The 12,918-nt window shown below is 40.7% G+C and overlaps 1 protein-coding gene across 1 annotated transcript; it reads left to right on the top strand.

Moving 5' to 3' along the window:
• Positions 1-960: 960 nt before the first annotated feature.
• il12rb2 (interleukin 12 receptor, beta 2a) lies at positions 961-12,717 on the top strand. The gene is made up of 15 exons (XM_066691757.1): positions 961-1,138; positions 1,921-2,178; positions 2,868-2,985; positions 3,186-3,358; positions 3,888-4,033; positions 5,024-5,165; positions 6,728-6,807; positions 8,350-8,554; positions 9,106-9,300; positions 9,432-9,533; positions 9,622-9,777; positions 9,967-10,107; positions 10,467-10,572; positions 10,844-10,919; positions 12,055-12,717. Exons 1-15 carry the CDS (start codon positions 1,066-1,068, stop codon positions 12,550-12,552), a joined length of 2,469 nt encoding a protein of 822 aa, XP_066547854.1. The 5' UTR covers positions 961-1,065; the 3' UTR covers positions 12,553-12,717.
• The last annotated feature ends 201 nt before the right edge of the window (positions 12,718-12,918 follow it).

The following is a 12,918-nucleotide window of genomic DNA, read 5'->3' as shown; positions in this document are numbered from 1 at the left end:
TATGCCCTGGTCAGTGTTTCCCCACCTCCCGGTATTGAATGAAGGATACACATGAGGGGCGCCAGCTGTGCGTGAGAGAGTATGAAACACGGATGGATGTGCTTTGTCACCGCAGGGCTGATTCATCAGAGCCCCGCCGCTGAGCGCACTTCTCTCCACGGTGCGCGGCGGAGCGGGCGGTGCGCTTTTACGCACGGTTCCCCATTTCACACAGTCCACCAAGATGAAGACATCGGCACCAGTGGGATAGGCAAGTACTGTCGGGTTATTTATTCTTCATTTCTTCAAAACTATGCATGCGAATATAGATTTCTGTAAGCACTCCTGTTTATTTCAAGTTAAATATTTTAGATCTCCTTTAACGGGTTCTAGCCTAACTTTAGTGTACAAGACACATAGCCATAGTGTTTATTTTAAAAAACTCGTTAAATTAAGCTCAAAGGTAAATACAGTTAGACAGATGAAATGGGAAATCAGTTGCTGAGTGATCATAATTGTTTGCCGTCTTATCTTATCCGGTGCAGACAGTCTAGATTTACACCCGGCGACTATAAGTGTCATAATGGGCTTTACAGAGATAAATAAAACCAACAACAACACTTAGACAGCTTATAACCCGTTCTCACCTCTTCTCGGAAAAGTTCAGTCTGTAGTCCTCCTTAGCAGCCTGGGTTTCTCAGATCTTGGACAGGATTTTCAGAAAGAGAGACTTTCACTCATGCGAGAAGTGCAACATCTACAAATTACTTAATAATCTAATGCATGGGTATCACTGTTGAACAAAACAACAACAAAAACAAAACTTGCATGCTTGTCATTACCTGATGCATGTATGTATATATTAAATTAAGGTTTCTGTTGATATTATAAACGTCTCTCTCCAATTATCAATATTTATTATATTAATTACTATAACTCTTCTTCTTCATTAATGTTAATAATCTTTATAATCACAGTTTTACACTGGGGGAAAGGATGTACCGGGGAAAATGAGAAAGCCAGACACCCTGACAGCCCCTCTTCCATCCCACAGACAACGCTGCCACTGCTGTGAAAAGCAGCCAGATGCCTCTCATATTGGGCTATTGGTTTACAATTCATATCATCCTCCTTCTGCACAGTAGTGGAGCCAGTGCACGTATGTAATACACTTCATCACATCTCTAAACAATAGTTGAATTGTTGCAACTTTTCTATTGCATATACACCATATTGTGCTGCTGTAATTGTGATCTGGGTTGGACTTGTGCTTATTTAGTGAACTGTAAAATTATCCACTAATGTTGTGTTTTTAGCCCAGATTCATTGTGTCTTTTGGTAATGACTCTGTTTAAGTATAATAGTTCAGATAGAACTGTTTTAACCTGCAACGGCATTCATCACACACTGGTCAAAGCAGGTTTTTGGATTAGACAATGGGGGAAATCCACAATACAACTCTAAAAACTACTGCATTGCACCTGGTGGAAACAGAATTAATTAAACTCTTTGGAAATGCATATAGATTATTTGGGGGTGAAGTGACTGTTTTCAGTTTATGCAATAATATATAGACCTATATATACATATATATATAAATTAATGTATGTGAATTTCCTTTGAGGGTTGAGAGAGTAACAATTAGCTTCTTTCTTAAAAAAACATACTTTTGAATTATTTGGATCAACCTCCAACCCCAGGTAAAGATATACAGGGTGATTGGATTTGAATTAACATGTCAGGAATCGTCTGCATGTTAGATTTGTTTTCTGTTTCAAAAAGCATTTTGAAGTGAAGTAACACCACAAAATATAGTCTTTAATTTTAGGGCCACACAATGCACAGTATTGCTCATCTGTGTGTGTACTGTGCATATAAATGTATTACACTTACTAACACTATGATGCCTGTATGATGTGTGGCCGTTTTTTTTCTGTACAGGGTATGACTGTACAGTGTCTACCCTCAACGGTACATTTGTCAAGCTGGGCACGATGGTGGAAGTGTACTGCACTATTAGAAACCACTGCAAGAAGAAGGCGATTTACCAGGACAGAGCGGAGAATTACAACCTTAAGAAATACAATGCCACGACGGTGTCCATCAAGCCCAACTTCACCAAGCCGAGGACCGTGTTTGCGTGTCAGTGTAACGATGTACAGAGCCCAGAGCCGTGTGGACTGGACATCAAAGCTGGATGTAAGTGTCGCATATGAACATCCTACTCATTACTCTTATTCCCTTAGAACAGTGGTTCCCAAACTGGTCCTGGGGGACCCCCTACCCGGCTGGTTTTTGTTCCAACTGAGCTCTCAATTACTTAATTGAACTAATAATTTCCTAAATCAGAGACTTTTAATTATTTTAAACAGTAGGGGTTTTAAGTTAAGTATAGAATTATATTAAAAAACTTATTGAAGAAACAACTATTTTCTTACACAATTTAAAAAGTAAAATCTAAGCAGATTTTCAATTCAATTAAGGTTCAACCTTCAATTAAGGTTCAATTAAGTAATTGAGAGCTTAGTTGGAACAAAAACCAGCAGGGTAGGGTGTCCCCCAGGACCGGTTTGGGAACCACTGCCTTAGAAATAAACTACCTACAGATTATGGTATATTGATAATAATTTCTTAATTTCAGTCTAACAAATTCTAGCTGCAACCAAAATGTGAAAGAGACGTTGCTAATTACAGGGACAGCGATCAAATAACTCGGGCGGAAAGTTGTGTTTCTCTTTGTTTTGTGAATTAGTTTGCTTGGCAGTTGAAACATGCCTCTGTTTATTCAGACAGTATGTTTATTTAGCTTATGACGCTTATGAGGTGAAATGTAAAACCATGACCTTTAAAAACGTCAGCACTGAGCACATTCTGCGGTTGCCTTACAGACCCACCTGATGTGCCCCATAACCTAACATGCATTCAGAATGGAGAACTGGGAAACATAACCTGCATGTGGAAAACGGGAAGACGCACGTACAACATTCAGACTGTCTCTCAGCTGTGGTGAGTGACTACAAAACGCCTCCTTCATTTGAGACACTTGGCTTATCAAATCAATATCTAATATATGTAGACTTCCCTAAAATGAACAGCCTTCACCAAAACAGACTTAGACCTTTATACTTCATGAGACCAAACATGTTTTCTTCTACTTTCTTCTCGCCAACAATGCGAGAGAATGAGATTACTGTCGTCTGTTTCAGGGTGGAAACTGAATCTCACGGTAGCAGAATAAAACGGGGCCCGTATTCTGGTTCCACATCTGTGAGTTTTCCTCCATTTGGGTCCAAATCGCAATACTGGGTCTGGGTAACAGCATCCAACATCCTGGGATCTGCATCTTCCCCGATTCTAAACATCACTCTGAATAATATAGGTATGTATGACGGGTACAAACAACATTATGAATGGTTCTTAACAAGGTAAAGAGAAAAATAACATCTGCATGTCAGAGTTGGCTGATTTAAAACAACTCTCTCTTATTACATCTTCTGTTTCTATTTTCTACACTGCAAAGCGAATCTATGTTTGGTGCACCAGGAAGACTGTTTTACATTTTTGTTCCTTTTTTAACATCCTCCTGAATCATAGCAAGCAGATGATTTGGTCTTAAGTTGACTTCTGATTAGAAAACTTCTGCTTCAGGACTCAGAGGGAGTTTTTTCTGATCAGCACAGGGCAATGGTCTGATTTCTCTCTGTGTCTCTGTCAAGTTGTAATGTAATGTAATTTGACTCAACTTGCATTCGTTGCTCATTTCCATTTGGCTTTTTTGTCATCAAAATCAATCTGGAAACGTCGTGCATTGATTTAGTAAACCTATAGGACAGGCCCGGAGACACTGTGCCATTTTGGGTACCACTCTGATCCGAGTCCACCGTGTTTCCCTGCTTTTCCCCCGGCAGTCAAACCGCGCCCTCCTAACATCACCCTGTTGAACTGCTTGTCCTGGGACTGCGTGCTGCACTGGGAGGACGTGTCGAGCACCCAGCTGCTGGAGGTCCAGTACCAGAGAGACGGCAGCACGTTTTGGAGGAACCATATTTTCAATGTAAGAGTTCAATAGAGTCCAAGTAAAGTGTCTACTTTTGCAGCTAATTTATTCATTAATTGATAGAAATTCATCTTTTCCCAAGTGGTGGTATTTTTTTTGGGGTGCTCAAATTCCCTCTGGTTAACTTTGATTTTATTTTGGAATTCGCCCATTTTGCATTTCCACCCTTCGTAACAAGCCTGATCTGTGTGAAGGTGTGTTTAACTGGGCTAAAACAAATCTATCGATGCATGTTCCTTATACTCTCCATTTTATTTATTAATTGAACCTTGATTTAGCCAGGTTAGACAATTGAGAACCAATGCTCGTTTATAGTAAAGACAAGAGGGAAGTAACAAAACCACAACAATTCAACAAAACAATAGAAACATCCACCACACACAAATGAAAGAAAATATGACAGCAAGCACAGATATCAATGAACAGGCCTTCAGTTTCAGAAGGAAACATTATATACTATGTCCTATCTGACAGAATGATGTTTCTATAATAACAACTCTATCTAAACCTTGGAAGTTGCACTTACAGAAAGACAGCAAATGTTTAAATGCACTGAAGAAGAAAATAAGGGACTTCTAAACCTCTAACCTCTCATTGGATCCATTGCTTAAGAAAGAGTTTACAATATGTTTAACCCATGTATCTGGGAAATATTAAGAATGTACATTTCTTGTGTGGATTACCATATGGGGTTTCAAAATGAGTTCTAACATGAATGAACACATACACCTCCCACTGAAGAACACAGATCATAGACCACAAGATTCGTCTCGTGATGGAGGGTCTTGGGGGTGTTAACTCTTGGTTGCATGTAGTCTGCTGTTCATACAATGCCTAGAAAAAGCCTAGATGTGTTTGTTTCTAATATAGAAGCAAAATAAATCAATTATCTATATCTAAAATGTAAGGGTCACTCTGTCTACTTGCTTAGCATCAGAAAACTGAGTTATAACTTGTAAGTAGTAACTATTTTTCCATTACTTACAGGCAACAGCCAGCAAGAGTTTTAACTGTTCGAACCTTCAGCCCTTCACCACATACATGTTCAGAGCTCGGACCAAACTGGGCCCGGCTAAAGGTTTATGGAGCGAATGGAGCAACACAGCCGTCAACAAGACCGGGGAAGAAGGTAATTTTTGAAACTACACTTTACAAATCTTTCTAATAGTGTTTACGGTTCGGGTTTGAATGAATTCACAGTTCAGACTCAGCACATGGTGTACATTATGAATATGATAGAGATCTGAAGAAATATAATCAATGCTACTTTAAAGCAAAGCAGTGAGAAGATGTTGATACCATCTAGATGCACGGTGGAGAACTATGTCTTAGGGATTAACATTTTATTCATAGTAAAAGTACTTGTGTGATTAATTTGTGTATTAAAGCCCCTCACTGCTGCTAGCTAGAAGTTTCGAAGAAGCACCGATTTTCTCTTCATGTTCTCAGATGGATGGCTAAGTTGCAGACGTTATATTCGCTTGAAGTGGGAAAGTAAAAGATAACACGTTGATTAAGTCAGAAAGAAAGTCTGAGAAAATGTATTAATCATAGAGTCCTGTCGATCGTGTCAGATTGCCGTTTCCTCTCAGTAATCCTGTGACACACGGGAGGAGGAAGGACGCTGAAGATGACTCCGTATAAGGCAGACAGATGATTGGACTTGATTTTTTAACGATTCCTTTGTGGGCTCGCTTTAATTATTATAACGTTGCAGGAATCACCGGTCCTCTGCCCCAGCTGTGAAAAAATATGATTTTTAATTGTTTTTTGGGCTTCCGAAGATCAATTGTAACCCGGCAGACATTTTGATTCGAAGCCCTCCAAAAGTGAATGATACTAAGTAGATGACTAGTGTATCTCTAAGTACATCTCAAAGTATATAGACATTTCAGTACCATTGGGCTACTGCTACATACAGTATGAAACCATTTGCCTTGACATTAGAAAAGGGCTTACATTTCTTTCTGAGAAGACAGATTAACTTAACGGTCTCCTTCAGCACAAATGATGAGTGTCTGTTGGTTAAGCGTTTTTGTTGCATGCGTTTGATGTGCGATTGTGTGGGCAAGCATTCCTGCACATTTAGGCACAAAGGGGTATGATGGTTTCAATCAAAAAGCTGAGCCAAACATTATATTCATTGATCGCGACCTCTTCTGTTTCCTAGAAGAGGTTTTAAATGTATATATCAAAATTATAAATGGGCTTACTTTACTTTTATTGAATGAATAGCAACCTCTCTGACACATTCACCACCGTCAGTCTTAGGTATATGATCTTAGAGTTTCCTGTGTCTGGTGTTTGAGGTCACTTCTGCCAGTTGGCTCTTCGGGATTTCCTTGAAAATTACTCATCGATAGGAAACGTCCTTGTTTCGTTTATGCGGCTAAGAATGTTTGATTTACATTTATTCTATTTAGGAAACTTTTAAATCTTTGAAAATAAAAGGCTTTGTATTTGATGCTGTAGATGTTCCAGTATGGGCTTCAAACTAAGTGGTTTATGTGGGAATGCATATTGTTGGCTATGCCGAGAGCTACCCACTGTAATGAAGCCTGTCTCTGTCAACAAACATTGTATTATGTCCATGGTGATTTCAAGTGGATATGCATGTATGAATGTGTCATAATGCCCCTGGAAATGTGTAGAGAAGTTTAATTTTCATTGCAGTGCTTTGCCCTTTTGCAGTGCCTCTCAGACCACTGGATGTCTGGTATATTGTGGATCCGCCAGACTCCAGAGAAAAGTCCTTCACTCTGGTGTGGAAGGCAAGTATGAGTTTGTTTTAATCTTTGTAAATAGTTCAATATGGCCGAGATAAACCACACTTTCCATCCATAGTCAGATCACCAAGATGTCGGAGGAGATACCGAAGTTTCGTAATGGGAAATGGCAGCTTATCAGACTAAGAATTCTTTGAAATGTATAACCTCTTGCTGATCAACAACCTGTATAACCAATTATTTAGTTAATTGAGCATTTAAGAATACCCAACTTTTGTTTCTCTCTCTTTCTCTCTAAACTGATCTGTCAGGTGAAATTAGAGGAGGATTTTAAACCATTTTCTGGTCTCTGAACTGTTTGCCTGCTGTTTTTAGTGCTCGATACCTGTACAGATACTTTATCAGAGTCACAGAGTTAATTTTCTAGGAATTGTTTCACCTTTAATAACAGGAAATACTGCAATACCATATGACTAAACTACTTGTGGAGACAAGTAGTGCATACTTACGTACAATTGAGGCATTTTCCATGAAGCCTCTTTCCACTCTTTGATCTAGATTTTGTAGAGTAATAATTTTAAGAGGCTCTCAACGTGTTAGAGTACAAGTGACACTGACTGACTGAGTGAAGAACTCTTGACAGCCGCTCAGCTTTAGAAAGTTGTAGTGAGGAAACATACATACAAGTCAATTGCACCTCGAATGTGTGAAAATGAAACCAATGCCACACAGACAGAAAGTTTCAGTTTACAATAAAATGAAAAAATGCTTAAAAGAAATGCCTCATGGAACCCCTCCCACCCTGCTCTGTTAGGGTGTAATTGGAAGCATAACGCAATGCAATGTGATTTACCTGAAACAAACAATTAGTGGTATCTATTGTCACCGTGAGCCTTTCAGATGTGAAGAGGTTATGGGCTGAGATCTGTTGTTCATCGTGCGATGACAGTGGTTCCCAACCTGGGTCCTGGAGGAGCCCCTACCCTGCCCGTTTTTGTTCCAACCAAGTTCTTAATTACTTATTTGAACCCTTAATTGAACTTATAATTTCCTAAATCAGCAGTTTAATTATTTTAAACAGTGGGGGTTTTAAGTTAAGTATAGAATTGTATAAATAACTTATTAAAGAACCAACTTTTTTATCACACAATTTAGAAAGTAAAATCTAAGCAGATTTTATCTTCAATTAAGATTCAATTAAGTTATTGAGAGCTCAGTTGGAACACAAACCAGCAGGGTTGGGGCTGTTCCAGGAAATGCATGATAATTCAAAACCTTGAAAGGCTTGAATCATCTGGTCTAATGACATTGTAGCCTAATCAACATAGACCGAGACACCTTGTTATGTCTGCGAGAAAAAAAACCTAGCTAACACTTTGGTGATCAATGATGGCATGGAACCAAGTGACTGTACTGCCCAGCACTTCAAAAGCAGTGTGAGAGAATGAGATTATCTTCTCATCATGATCATTTACTAATAACAACAACAATAATAATAATAAGATATTAAAGTGTTGTGTATTGATTTGTAAATCATCAGACTGTTGTAAGAGGATGTGGCGCTATAGTGATTTATTCTCTGTACAGAAACTATCAGAGTCTGAAGCCAGGGGGACAGTCTTACACTATGATATGGTCATTGAGGATCAAGCAGAGAAGAAGCAGGAAGAGTACCCTGCCAACAGCAGCCGCAGCAGGCCCATCTTTTGCTCCCGGTGCACCGTCACCCTGTCGGCACGCAACTCCAGAGGGAAGTCTCCGCCCACCACCTTCAGCCTACCGTTAACAGGAGGTAAATGGTTTAAGTTACCTGGGCGGGAATGTGCCGTCGCAGTCGTGTTTCGATTAAAGGTTTTCATTTCACCGAGTACAGTGTGATCTTCACAAAACGTCAACATGACTTATATTCAATGGAAACGTCTCATGTGTCTGCAGTTTTGAGGCTTATTTTATAATTTGAGCTTTAAAACATGAATAAGAACATAAAGTCTCCAATCGAGAGGAGGCCATTCACCCCATCGTGCTCGTCTGGTGTCCATTAATAACTAAGTGATCAAGGATCCTATCCAGTCTGTTTTTGAATGTTCCCAAATTGTCTCTTCAGCCACATCGCTGGGGAGTTTGTTCAGATTGTGATGCCTCTCTGTGTGAAGAAGTGTCTCCTGTTTTCTGTCTTGAATGCCTTGAAGCCCAATTTCCATTTGTGTCCCCGGGTCTGTGTGTCCCTGCTGATGTGGAAAAGCTCCTCTGGTTTGATGTGGTCGATGCCTGTCATGATTTTGAAGACTTGGATCAAGTCCCCACGTAGTCTCCTCTGAACACACACTCACTCCACTTTTTCAGCGTTTTCCGCCCCAAGAAACGTAACCTGCAGACCACACAGCAACCACAGCATCACGATCACATGGGAGCCCCCAGAGAGCACCCCCTTGCCATTGCGTGGTTATGTCGTGGAGTGGTTCAAAGCTCAGAAACGCAATAAATCGAACATCAGTTGGAAAAGGCTCGACCGTCACCAGTTTTCAATGGTCATATCAGGTATGCAACTCAAGTACCCTCCTGTAGGTCTGACAGCTAGGGAATATAACATGGACAGCTGTACATTAATTTGGTATTATTAATCAGGGTTCACAGTATATCAGCATCTCTGTTGGTTCTCTCTTCTACAGAAAACATTCAACCCTGTGAGTGCTATCAGGGGGCTGTCTATGCTCTGTATGACCAGGGCTTTGGGAGGGCCAATTTTGTGAATGCCTACTCTTGGCAAACCGGTAAGTAATACTTCTCCAATACCACAAAACAGAAAGAAAATATATCTTTGAATTTTGTCTCATCTCACCGTTGCATTTCTCGTTCCAGTTCCAAGACAAGGCCCGAAGGTGACGATCAAACAGCTGAACAACAAAAGCTTAACTGTGACCTGGAGAGAAATTCCCCAGGAGCACGTAATGGGATGCATCACCAGCTACACTATATACCTCAGAAACCAGAGCACTGGATGGCAGCACAAGCTTGGTATGGATTGGACGACATGTGAAACGTACCTTTAGTTTTTAATTCTGTGCTCTTTGTGATCATAGGCGAATGCTCGTCATTTTAGCACAATCGAGTCCTCTACTGCTTTGGCAATCAAATCACAAGCTTCTGTGTATTCATATCTGAAATGTCCTACCGTTTACATTCTGATATTTGTAACCGATTCAGGTCCAATAGACGCCACTCACCGAGGATACACGATCAATAACCTGCAGTCTAACACAACCTATGACCTGTGGATGACAGCGTCAACATCTGCCGGGGAAGGAAAACAAGGAGAGAGTTGTCGCTTTACAGTCAATGCCGAACGTAAGGCCTGAAGAGCAGCTACGAGATTGTGATGCACAGATATAAACATTAAGGCAAATTTATATATGTATATTGTTTTGTTTGCACATTTACTAGCACTTAGAAATCATACAGACCACAATCAAATCCAAATCAAATCAAATCAAATCATTGCTTTAGACTGATCCCTTAAAGCAAGGATATTAATGTATAATCGAATTGCATCAGTTTTTAATGCAAGTTGCTTTGGACAAAAAACTACTTTTGCTGTCTGCTAAACCTATCATCTGTTGTGCACTTTTGTGGTAGTGTGACAGTCTCTCTGAGCCTGTGGTCGTGTTGTACAGCAGTGGAGTGAGAGATGTGCGCTTGTGTTGCAGAAGCAGAAGGACCGCTCATGCCGCTATGGCCCACAATGCTGTTCGCGTCCATCCTCGTCTGCTTGGTCGCGGGCTACATATGCGGTCTCTCGTCTGTGTGGCAGAGGTAAGCGATCATCCTCCTGCTCCGTTTAGAGTGTCGAGGGCTCCGACACGTCGAATCCCCGTTTTTCACATGCATAATGTTTCAAACACAACTGGGATATTACACCATCATCTCACGAGCCACGTCTGGAAGAAAGATGACATCATAGCAAGGGAAAGATCTAGGAAAGAGATCTTTACTACTTCTCAAACTCAGAAGACATTTTTCACATAGGATGTACAGCAATGTTCACTACGAATAAGAGCCGGCTGTGTTTCGGACTTTATTTCAGGTTGTCTTGCTTCACACATGCCGATATCCCCGATCCTGCTAACAGCAAATGGGCCAAAGAGTACACGTCGGTCAAGGTACGTGTGGAGACTTAGAAGCAAGTCTTCTTTCCAATACTGGTTTCTCAGTTCATCTCGGGGGTTAAAGCGAGTCGGTGCATCAAAACACTTGCTTAAATGACAGAAATGGCATTACGATAAAAATCCATTGTTAGATCACGCCACCTGCTGGAGCAGAGTGGTGGTGCAGTTTAAAGCTTTGAGACTGGCACTGTAGTGGGCTGCTGTTGTTAATGTAATGAACACCCACTCGTTCCTGTTGGAAAGACCAGTAAACTCAGGGCGGCAGTCTCTCGTCAGACAGGCATGAAAAATACATACACCAAGCCCCCAAACGGAAACCACCAGTCTCCATCCATAATGAAAACTTAGTCACGATCTTGATTTTGAATGGTGATGATCCCTTGCAGCGTCAACAGGAGACCTTACACTGTACATCACTGCATCGGGTTTCCTGTCCCATTTTAGAGTCAAACCACAGCATCTGAAGCTAGACCTCTACAACGCAGCCCCCGATTCTGTTAACAGAAGCCTATGTTTACTGGGGACCCGACCATAGACCTTAATACAACGTTAATTTGACCGCTAAATTTGATTTCGGTGCTTAATTTAGCTAAAATACTCACAAAATGCTCTTTTATCAACCTAAATGTCACTGGAACCATCTCTGCCCTCATTGGAATACATAGATAGCACATTCCAGATTTTCCTATTTTAAAAACTTCTGAATCTTTGAGATAATAGTTATAGCAAATTAGTCCAATACCAATGTTTCAGTTTTCTGAATTTAACTATTTTCTGTAATACACACATTCAACTAAATCAATCACCCTTAAACGCATCAGTTTGTCTTACTTCAACACAAACACTAGTATAAACACTGCAGTTTGTATCCTGGGTTTTGTGGCTGGACCCAAGATGAAAAATCACATAAATCTGTCTCCTGCGTATTAGAAACTTTATAGAATTCTGAATTGAATAATTTCTGACACTCTGAATTCTAAGCAATTACTTCCCTTGTGTCTTCTAATAGTTGTAAAAATATATGCTAAAGATTCAAATTAGTTAATAAGAGGTTTTAAAGGTTTCGTAATTTCTAAGATTAATCATTACAGCTTATCTTCCATCTCACGAGTTTCTTGTTCTTCACCAGGGGCAAATGAAGCTGGTTTATCAGCTGTATCTGAACGAGTCCACCTCCAGCGACGACGAACCGCACATGGTGGAAATCGAGGAGGTGCCCGAAGACCCGATAGACACACACAACACAGAGACGCAGAGAAACCTCTTGCCTCCCGAGCAGAAAGAGCAGTCGAACGAGTCCGACTCCCCTCGGACCCCCTTCATGGCGAGCCGGTCGCGGGGGCTGGGACCCTATAAAGGCCAGTTCACATGCCAATACATCAAGACTCTGTCCCAGGAGTCGGAGATCTCTTCACAGACTCAGGAGTCCTTCAGTACAGACATGACTTTAGACTACATCCCTTCCAACGCGCTCCTCCGAGGAACCAGCGAGGAGGAATCCAGCGACTTCATGGAGGAAAGCTTCTCGTCCTACCCTGGCAGTCCGTTCTTGGACCCCGTCGTGAGATTCGGGGGGAAACTCACTTTGGATGCGGTTAAAATCGACTGCAGTGCGTTCATGGAGTGACGTGTCTTTATATCGGGCGTTTGTTGACCTAGCCTGGGTGGTTTTCTTGCACGGGCACAGCGATGACAGCACATTACGCCACGCATCCATCTTACAATTTTAAAAGCAAGTTTGGCGAATAACAGACTGCTTTAAATGTAATAAAAACATTTATTTTTGATGTAACATTGTGACACCGGAAATTACATTCACTAACCAATATTTATAAGCAGGAAAGTATAATTGTACCAGATAACTGGATGTATAGGGCTTTAACAATTCATAACTCAGTTCTCCAGATGACCAACCCAATTTTTAATGGAATAGTAGTCAACATTTGTTTTTGTTTTTCTCCAAGGTGTAAAAAGATCTTAAATCTCGTATTTG

The sequence above is a fragment of the Amia ocellicauda genome, chromosome 19, assembly GCF_036373705.1.
Source record: "Amia ocellicauda isolate fAmiCal2 chromosome 19, fAmiCal2.hap1, whole genome shotgun sequence".
Classification (NCBI taxonomy): Eukaryota; Metazoa; Chordata; class Actinopteri; order Amiiformes; family Amiidae; genus Amia; species Amia ocellicauda.
This window is presented reverse-complemented; position numbering and strand designations above follow the sequence as displayed.

Coding starts and splice junctions, on each gene's coding strand:
- il12rb2 (XM_066691757.1), top strand. CDS start 1,066: ATGCCTCTCATATTGGGCTATTGGTTTACAATTCATATCATCCTCCTT. Junction 9,534..9,621: donor TGCCTACTCTTGGCAAACCG/GTAAGTAATACT, acceptor TTCTCGTTCCAG/TTCCAAGACAAGGCCCGAAG. Junction 10,920..12,054: donor AAGAGTACACGTCGGTCAAG/GTACGTGTGGAG, acceptor GTTCTTCACCAG/GGGCAAATGAAGCTGGTTTA.